At 44.9% G+C, this 9,393-nt stretch overlaps 1 protein-coding gene across 1 annotated transcript; it reads right to left on the minus strand.

The window, feature by feature from the left end:
* Positions 1–941: 941 nt before the first annotated feature.
* LOC139406193 (oligodendrocyte transcription factor 1) lies at positions 942–1,736 on the minus strand. The gene is made up of 2 exons (XM_071148697.1): positions 1,051–1,736; positions 942–981 (listed from the first exon to the last, which is right to left on the minus strand). Exons 1-2 carry the CDS (start codon positions 1,734–1,736, stop codon positions 942–944), a joined length of 726 nt encoding a protein of 241 aa, XP_071004798.1.
* Positions 1,737–9,393: the final 7,657 nt, after the last annotated feature.

Genomic DNA, 9,393 nt, shown 5'->3' on the forward strand with positions numbered 1-9,393 from the left:
ATACTGCTAAACAGAATATGACTGGTTAACTATTTGGGGTGGTAGAGGGAAGGGGAGGGGGGGGTCTCCTTATGGATCAGTAATTACTGGAATCCCATATAGATCAACAGTATTTTACTCATTATTGTAATCCCTTATAGATCAACAGTATTTGAGTCATTATCGTTATTCCTTATGGATCAACAGTATTTGAGTCATTATTGTAATCCCTGACGAAGGGAGAGGAGATGATGAGAAAGAGATATTGATATTGCTGAGGTGCAGATGCACATACACGTACTCACACACTCACACACACCCCCCCCCACACACACACAGGCGTCCACACACACACACACACACACACAGACACACACATCCACACCAATACACATCCGCACACATTTGCACACACCCACAAACACACACACACACACACACACATCCACACTTCCACACACTTCCACACACCCACACACACCCACACTCACACACACACCGTCACTAATCACAGAAGCCGAGAAGTAAAAGTGTGAGTAAACACTTTTACAGAAAATCCACTTTTTTTAAATAACTTTATTCAAATACACTTTTTGAAATAACTTTATAGTAAATAGTAAATATTAAATGACAATTACTTTGCTGTGTTAGAACATCTCTTATCTTATAAAATAGAATTGATTTATAAAATATAAAAGATATTAAGTTTCACTTACCACAGTCCAAGAAACACAGTGGACAAGCATCCATTACAACAAATTCAACATTGTGAAAATCTGAATTAGTCAAAGACATGAGAAAGACAAAATTCATTCAAAAGTAATAAAAGTAAACTCTTATGTGTCCATAACCAGAAGTCTGTCCACTCAGAAAAAATGAATAATTTTAGGATGGAGTAGAGAAGAGCAGAGCAGAAGACAACCTCATACCAAACCACATCTGATCTGGGTCCCAGCCAGGCTTCACTTTGGGAACCTGGGTCCAGGGCTAGGGTGGCTGAACCTGGGTCCAGGGCTAGTGTGGCTGAACCTGGGTCCAGGGCTAGGGTGGCTGAACCTGGGTAATGTGCACACCACACAGGGGCAGAGTGGCCCTCCAGGAACCCCAGCTGAGCCCCACTGCACCGGGACCATGTGGCCCTCCAAGTGGCCAGAGGGCAGAAGAGGACACTTGGAGGAGGAGGCAGAGGTCAGGAGAGACTCGGAGGAAAGGAGTAGCTGACTGGGGCCGGTTAAAAGGGGCCACCCCCCGGCCAGGAGCAGCCTGGGGACGGGCCTTGCGTTAACCCCCACCCCAACACTGACCTCCCCAAGGAGCCGACGCATCTCCTGCAGAGACAAGCCAAGGAGGAGAATATAGTTACGGGCGAGGACCAAGGTAGAGATCTTGGAGAGCCTGCGTCCGGGTTGGGGTCCTAGCTGCTGCTGGTTGCAGTGTGGCCCCTGGGAGGAGGACGAAGAGGAAGGAGAGGAGGAAGCGTAAGGCACCATCACCTCCCTCAGAGCGTCCATGGCGACGTTCAGGTCCTGCATCCTCTTCCTCTCCCGGCTGTTGATCTTCCTCCTCAGCTCCATTGGGGGTTTTCCTGGTCTCTCACGCCCAATTAGTGCCCCCATGGCCCCCAGCCTGTTCTCATGATCAGCACCTAGCCCTGGGGGATACCAGGAGGAGAAATCCTGGAGGTAGGGATCTGGGGAGCAGAGAGGAAGAGGCTGGTCCTGGTGAGACCTGATCATGGGGTTAGGTAGAACGTTCATGGTTCACACCGAAATGTGGTTAACTTCGATAACCAGAAAAAAAGTGCACTAAAAAAGCTCAGTCTTCAATACGTTGTTCAGTTCTGCTTATTCCTCTTCAGTCAAACGTTAACCCTCCATTCCTGTGCATTGCCCTGACCTCTGGTACATCTGGTCAGGTGTTGAATCCCTCCTTGGTTGGTGAAAAATGTTTGTAGGGTCAGTCAGTCAGTAAGAGAGCACCAGTTTGTTTCAGTGTTGGTTTCAGAAGTCTTCCAGAGTTCTCTGCTTGTTGATATCTCTTCCTCTCTTCATCCTCTGTGAGTCTCTGTGAGAGTCAGTACTCCTTTAACTCACTTCTCCCCCCCCCCCCCCCCCCCCTGGCTGTCTGAAGAGAATGACAAGGCAGACAGAGAGGGAAGTGAGTTAAATGCTTCCCTCCTCTCTCCTCACGCTGCTGCTTCTTGGACTCCGACCAAACCCAACCAGACCCGACCCGACACTGAGAAACCCTGCTCTGTTCTCTGAACAAAACACACAGATTTTTTTTAATGTTACTTTTTTTTTTTTTTTTTTACATTTGAATAATTTTAGCAGACGCTCTTATCCAAGTTGACTTAAAGTTAGTCATCTTTTAAGGTAGCTACGTGAGATAACCACGTATCTCAGTCAAAGTCACCACATTTCTCCTCTGTAAAGTAGCTAAGTCAGGGGTGGTGATGCTATGGTGTAGAAAACAACAAAGAGGCTTTTCTCGTCAACAAGCATTTAAGGAGAGGCAGCACGACGAGATTTCAACTGACATAATATGTACATAAACTTTTCAATTTACATGGCATCCTTGCCTTTACCTTTCAATGTGGTTGGCAAAGAAATAGTATTGCCTTTACCTTTCAATGTGGTTGGCAAAGAGATATTATTGCCTTTACCTTTCAATGTGGTTGGCAAAGAGATAGTATTGCCTTAACCTTTCAATGTGGTTGGCAAAGAGATATTATTGCCTTTACCTTTCAATGTGGTTGGCAAAGAGATATTATTGCCTTTACCTTTCAATGTGGCTGGCAAAGAGATAGTATTGCCTTTACCTTTCAATGTGGTTGGCAAAGAGATAGTATTGCCTTAACCTTTCAATGTGGTTGGCAAAGAGATATTATTGCCTTTACCTTTCAATGTGGTTGGCAAAGAGATATTATTGCCTTTACCTTTCAATGTGGCTGGCAAAGAGATAGTATTGCTCTGTAGCTCCAAATGTACAGTTAATATCAGTATCACCACTAGCCAGGAAGCATGCAAGCTATTCAACAATGCATGCATCTTTTCCTCTAAAACATATTAGCTAGCTACATTTGAATAATCCAAACCTAACCATAATATACTCTTGAAGAGTGTAACAATTCACAAATATATGCAGGCAATTTAATGTTTTATTTTCTCATTTTTTATTTATTTAACCTTTATAGGCAAGTCAGTTAGGAATAAATTCTTATTTACAATGACGGTTTAACTGCCTTGTTCACGGGCAGAAAGGCAGATGTTTACCTCGTCAACTCTGGGACGCTCTAACCACTAGGCTCCCTGCCTCCCCCAAACATGAACGTTTACCCCTCATACGAACATAAAAACAGTTACAGTTACCTTAGAACAAACCAAAGCTTCGTTTGATCAATAATATGGAAGTCATTATATGAGGTAAATCCAAAATTGTGACTGAAAACATTGAACATTCCCTAGTGAGTTGATTAGGTTTCTTGCTGCAGGTTTCTTGTTTGGATGGTGGCTCAGAGCATCCAATTCGGAAGAAACACCATTGTGCTTTTTCCTTTCTTAAAGCTACGACGACAATTTCACAACGTAACTTCAAGCTGTTACTGGAATTACAGGGTGAAAACTCAATAAAACAAGTCTGAAATATCGTGAAACTGTCTATACATTTCAGCTGTTTCTCTGCCATCTTTACTGAATGTTGGGCTCAGCAAGACAGTTTTGTTTACACTGCCCTGCTTAGAGGGGGGCAATTGTCGGGCGAGTGTTCACGCGCAACCTCAAGAGGTATTATTCAAGACGTGAGGAATACACAAGTTTACATTATTCAATACATTTTTATTTAACCTTTATTTAACTAGGCAAGTCAGTTTTAAGGACAAATTCTTATTTACAATGATGGCCTAACCCCCGGGCCAAACCCGGACGACACTGGGCTTATTGTGCGCCGTCCTAGTGGACTCCCAATCACGGCCGGTTGTGATACAGCCTGGAATCAAACCAGGGTTTGTTGTGACGCCTCTAGCACTGAGATGCAGTTTCCTTAGACTGCTGTGCCACTCTTGAAATTCTCCTTAACTCTCGTCAATGAGAATACATTCAGAAAAACATGAAAATATGAATGGTTCTGATAGTCATGATGCTAGTCAATGCTAGTTTCATTGTTGGCTTGAGAGAGAGAGAGAGAGAGAGAGAGAGAGAGAGAGAGAGACAGAGAGAGAGAGAGAGACAGAGACACAGAGAGAGAGAGAGACAGAGACACGGAGAGAGAGAGAGAGACACACAGAGAGAGAGAGAGACACAGAGACACAGAGAGAGAGAGAGAGACACAGAGACACAGAGAGAGAGACAGAGACAGACAGACAGACAGACAGACAGACAGACAGACAGAACAGACAGGACAGACAGGACAGACAGACAGGACAGACTATGGAATGACAGCTACTGAGGACTCTCAATGGGAGAGCGTCCGTAGAATGACATAATAAACTGACGAGCTGTGTGTGTGTGTGTGTGTGTCTGTGTCTGTGTCTGTGTGACTCGCACTCTGCCTCCAGTAGGTAACAGGTAAGGACAGAGAGGACGCGGATGAATTCATTGCTATAGGCGTTTACGGTAAAGCCACAGAGAAAGTACTGTAGTGAAAAAATACAGTACTGTAAAAAAAACACGGTAGCTTTATGGTGATGCTAGTACTTGAAATACGGTAAAACAAAATCTTTATCAGTGCCTCATTGTATCATTTTGCAATACAGTGAGTGTTGATCTCGCAGCCATTCAATAATATCTGAAAACTGGCTATGACAAGATTGCAGGAACGTGCCACTGTACTGTAACATTTGTGAATCCTTCACCCTTCACTAGAGTACCATTCAGACACTAGATAGATAAACAGAGGGTAGGCACAAGGTATCCACAGCGTTTGCATGGACGCTCTCAGAGTGGTAATTGAAAACATTTAGCTGGCTACAGATGAATAGGTGGTATGGGCGTGCTGTTGAGCTAATTGTTAATGTTTGCTCTTTTCCCTCCATTGTGAGAGGCTATAGCCTAGTATACACTAACCCAATTGGCTTTATACGGAGGGGTTGGGCAGAGGTCCAGGAAAACCAACAACAGACCAATTGACTTGTAGCACAGGTGAAGGCTGCCTGGCGGGACTGCATTAAGTCGGGCTGCAAACCCTCAGATGTCCCATTCATAACAGACCAAAAAAGGCCAGGGAAAGGGAAATGATCATGGAAGTAAGGGTTAGGGTTAGGGGGAAATGATCATGGAAGTAAGGGTTAGGGTTAGGGGGAAATGATTATGGAAGTAAGGGTTAGGGTTAGGGGGAAATGATTATGGGAGTAAGGGTTAGGGTTAGGGGGAAATGATCATGGAAGTAAGGGTTAGGGTTAGGGGGAAATGATTATGGAAGTAAGGGTTAGGGTTAGGGGGAAATTATTATGGAAGTAAGGGTTAGGGTTAGGGGGAAATGATCATGGAAGTAAGGGTTAGGGTTAGGGGGAAATGATCATGGAAGTAAGGGTTAGGGTTAGGGGGAAATGATTATGGAAGTAAGGGTTAGGGTTAGGGGGAAATGATCATGGAAGTAAGGGTTAGGGTTAGGGGGAAATGATCATGGAAGTAAGGGTTAGGGTTAGGGGGAAATGATCATGGAAGTAAGGGTTAGGGTTAGGGGGAAATGATTATGGAAGTAAGGATTAGGGTTAGGGGGAAATGATTATGGAAGTAAGCCTCACTATGCCTTTTTTCTGTTAATTCTCCCTCCCTCCCTCCCTCCCTCCCTCCCTCCCTCCCTCCCTCCCTCTACCCTTTACCCTGCTTGCCATGAGGACAGATAGGGTGACAGGAGGAGGACAGATAGGAGGACAGGGGGAGGACAGATAGGAGGACAGGGGGAGGACAGATAGGAGGACAGATAGGAGGACAGGGGGAGGACAGATAGGAGGACAGGGGAGGACAAAAAGGAGGACAGGGGAGAGGACAGATAGGATGACAGGGGATGAGGACAGATAGGATGACAGGGGATGAGGACAGATAGGAAGAGAGGAGGAGAACAGATAGGAAGACAGGGGAAGGACAGAGAGGAAGAGAGGGGGTGAGGACAGATAGGAAGAGAGGGGTGAGGACAGATAGTAAGACAGGGGGTGAGGACAGATAGGAAGACAGGGGGTGAGGACAGATAGGAAGACAGGGGATGAGGACAGATAGGAAGACAGGGGGTGAGGACAGATAAGACTCCTCTCTTTCTCTCCCCTCAGTTTCTCTCCCCTCTCATTCCCTCCTCTCTTTCTCCCCTCTCTTTCTGTCCTCTCTTTCTCTCCCCTCTCTTTCTCCCCTATCTTTCCCCCCTCTCTTTCCCTCCTCTCTTTCCCTCCTCTCTTTCCCTCCTCTCTCTTTCTCTCCCCTCTCTTTCTCTCCTCTCTTTCTCCCCCTCTCTTTCTCCCCCCTCTTTCTCCCCTCTCTTTCTCTCCTCTTTTTTCTCTCCTCTCTCACACCCCTCTCTCACGCCCCTCTCTCACGCCCCTCTCTCTCTCCCCTCCCTTTCCCTCCTCTCTTTCTCCCTCCTCTCTTTCTCCCCTCTCTTTCTCTCCTCTCTTTCTCTCCTCTCTCTTTTCGCTCTCACTCCCCTCTTTCCCCCTCTCTTTCTCTCCTCTCTTTCTCTTCTCTCTCTCTCCTCTCTCACTCCCCTCTCTTTCCCTCCTCTCTTTCTCTCCTCTCTTTCTCTCCTGTCTTTCTGTGAGTGAACTATGTGTGTGGAGGCGCTTCTCTTCCCTGCCAGCACTCCGGTGGGCGGTCCTACTACTGTGGTCCAGGCTGAATGGAGTTCCACAGACAGGAAACACACACTCACAGCACCTGCAGGAGAACAGAGTGCAGGCAGCCAGGATGGATGTGTGTGTGAGTGTGTGTGTGTGTGTGTGTGTGTGTGTGTGTGTGTGTGTGTGTGTGTGTGTGTGTGTGTGTGTGTGTGTGTGTGTGTGTGTGTGTGTGTGTGTGTGTGTGTGTGTGTGTGTGTGTGTGTGTGTGTGTGTGTGTGTGTGATTTCCAACCTCTTATCTCACCTTGTTAAAGCCAGGAGGTGTGGGTATTAGGCAGAACAGTATTGAAATCAGTAGAATCCTGATGTTCCTGTTAAAAAAACACTGTGTTCAGTAGAACCATTACATTCCTATTAAAACACTGTGTTCAGTAGAACCATTACATTCCTATTAAAACACTGTGTTGTGTTTGTAAAAGGAATGAGAGAGAGAGAGAGAGGGATATAGAGGCTAGCCTAAAAGGGACACCTGCGCAGACATACACAGACACACCACAGAAGAGAGTGAAACAGTGAATGAAGGAGGGAAGAAAGAACCTGGTGTCCATCAGAAAAGTACACACCCCCCCACCACCTCCTCTACTCCCCCCCCCCCCCCTACTCCCCTCCCCAACCACCTCCTCTACTCCCTCCCACCACCTCTACCCCCCCCCCCCCCCCCACCACCACCACCTCCTCTACTCCTCTCTTAATCGTTTAAAGGGAAAAGAAAAGTGAGCTTGATGTGGTGCTTAAGAAAGGCACATCCGCCTCCCAGTTAAAACGCCTAAACCCCCAGGGGCCTTTTGATGAGCCTGGACCAGTGCAGGAACACCGGTGGCTCCCAAGCAAAGGGAGGAATACTAGAGTCTTTATGGAGGCTTGAGTGCCTACCGTCTGGGCCAAGCCGTCCAACGGAGGCTGGGTCCATGGTCCTGCACCTGGAAGCTAAATGGTCTATCTGTGTCAGATCCATTTCCTGGGGCACAGACAACAGAGACAGAGAGAGAGAGAGAGAGAGAGAGAGAGAGAGAGAGAGAGTGAGAGAGAGAGAGAGAGAGAGAGAGAGAGAGAGAGAGAGAGAGAGAGACAGAGAGAGAGAGAGAGAGAGAGAGAGAGAGAGAGAGAGAGAGAGAGACAGAGAGAGAGAGAGACAGAGAGAAAGAGAGAGAGAGAGAGAGAGAGAGAGAGAGAGAGACAGAGAGAGAGGAAGATGCCAGGGCCAAATGATCTCCATTCACGATGAAAAGTAAACAGTCAACCTGAGAGGACTGTAAATAGAAAAAGGGGTTCATGGATGAGTTCTGTTTCTTTTGAAGCAAACGAACAAAACGTTTCTTTGACACCGAGGTCGTACAGAAACCGAATTGAAAGAGATGTATGGTACGGAAAGAAATAACTAAATCAAAACGCTACCATTTTATCTCTTGCATTTAACAAACCAGACAAAACCAAAAACATAATAAATCCCATTGTGTTATTAATACAGTGTAAATGGATATCATTGTACGGCCACCCTGCCGATTAAACTAACAAGAGACGCTTCACAGCATGAGATTAGCTCCAACCACAGACGACGTATCGGTGTCGGCTTCAAAAAAACTGTTTTCACTTTAATGGAGTCAATTAAAAAGTCATTTAGGGTTGTGATTGATCTCCTTTCTCTCTCACTTGATAGAATTAGCTACGATCATCGCAGACACTCAGTCACTGTGGATTGGTTTCATTGGAAGAGGAAATTTAGATAAAGGGACAAGCTGGTCCACTCCAAAATACCTTTTTTTCCTTCTGCCTCTGCATTGCTTTCTCTCTGGGGGTTTTTAGCCTCGGTATCTGTAAAACACTTTGTGACAACTGATGATGGAAAAAAAGGTTTTTATAAAATAGATTTGATAAAGCCTACTGCTGAAGAGCACCTGTCTGATGACAGAAAACACATGACTTGTGACCAGAGTGATTCCTCTGTAGGTTTCTTCCTATGTTCCTGCCTTCTAGGGGAGTTTATCCTAGCCACTATGATTCTGCATTACTTCCTCTCTGGGTTTCTGTAAAGCGCTTTGTGACAACTGATGATGTAAAAAGGGGGCTTTATAAAACAACATTTGATCGAATTATTGAGTGATTGATTTGTTATAATACTATAAAATGGCATAGTACTGACACTTTCCAAACACTGGCGCCTCATTTACTGTCTCTCAGTTGTACACAAAACAAAATGGTGGTTATATTTAGCTGAATATAGATATATTTTTTTCTCCTTTTAAACATGTAACACTTGCATTTAAAATACATATTATAGGTTGAAATGTTTTCCAAATATTTTATCTCTCAATTATTATTATTATTATTATTATTATTTTAGTTTCATTTCATTCTGAACATTATTTAATAATGGGTCAGTTGGTTGAGAACACCCAGCAAGACTGAATGCACTTTAACTCATAAATAAGTAGACCTATAAAATAAAAATCTATGATAATAACCCTATGTTCCATGTGTAACAAGATACTCGAAGTCAACATTTAAATGAAACCTTTTTTTATGTCCAGAACCAGATTGTGTAAAGTTACATGTGTCTCACATCTAATAGGCATAACATTTGATGATACA

This window comes from Oncorhynchus clarkii, chromosome 3, assembly GCF_045791955.1.
Source record: "Oncorhynchus clarkii lewisi isolate Uvic-CL-2024 chromosome 3, UVic_Ocla_1.0, whole genome shotgun sequence".
In the NCBI taxonomy this organism is placed as follows: domain Eukaryota; kingdom Metazoa; phylum Chordata; class Actinopteri; order Salmoniformes; family Salmonidae; genus Oncorhynchus; species Oncorhynchus clarkii.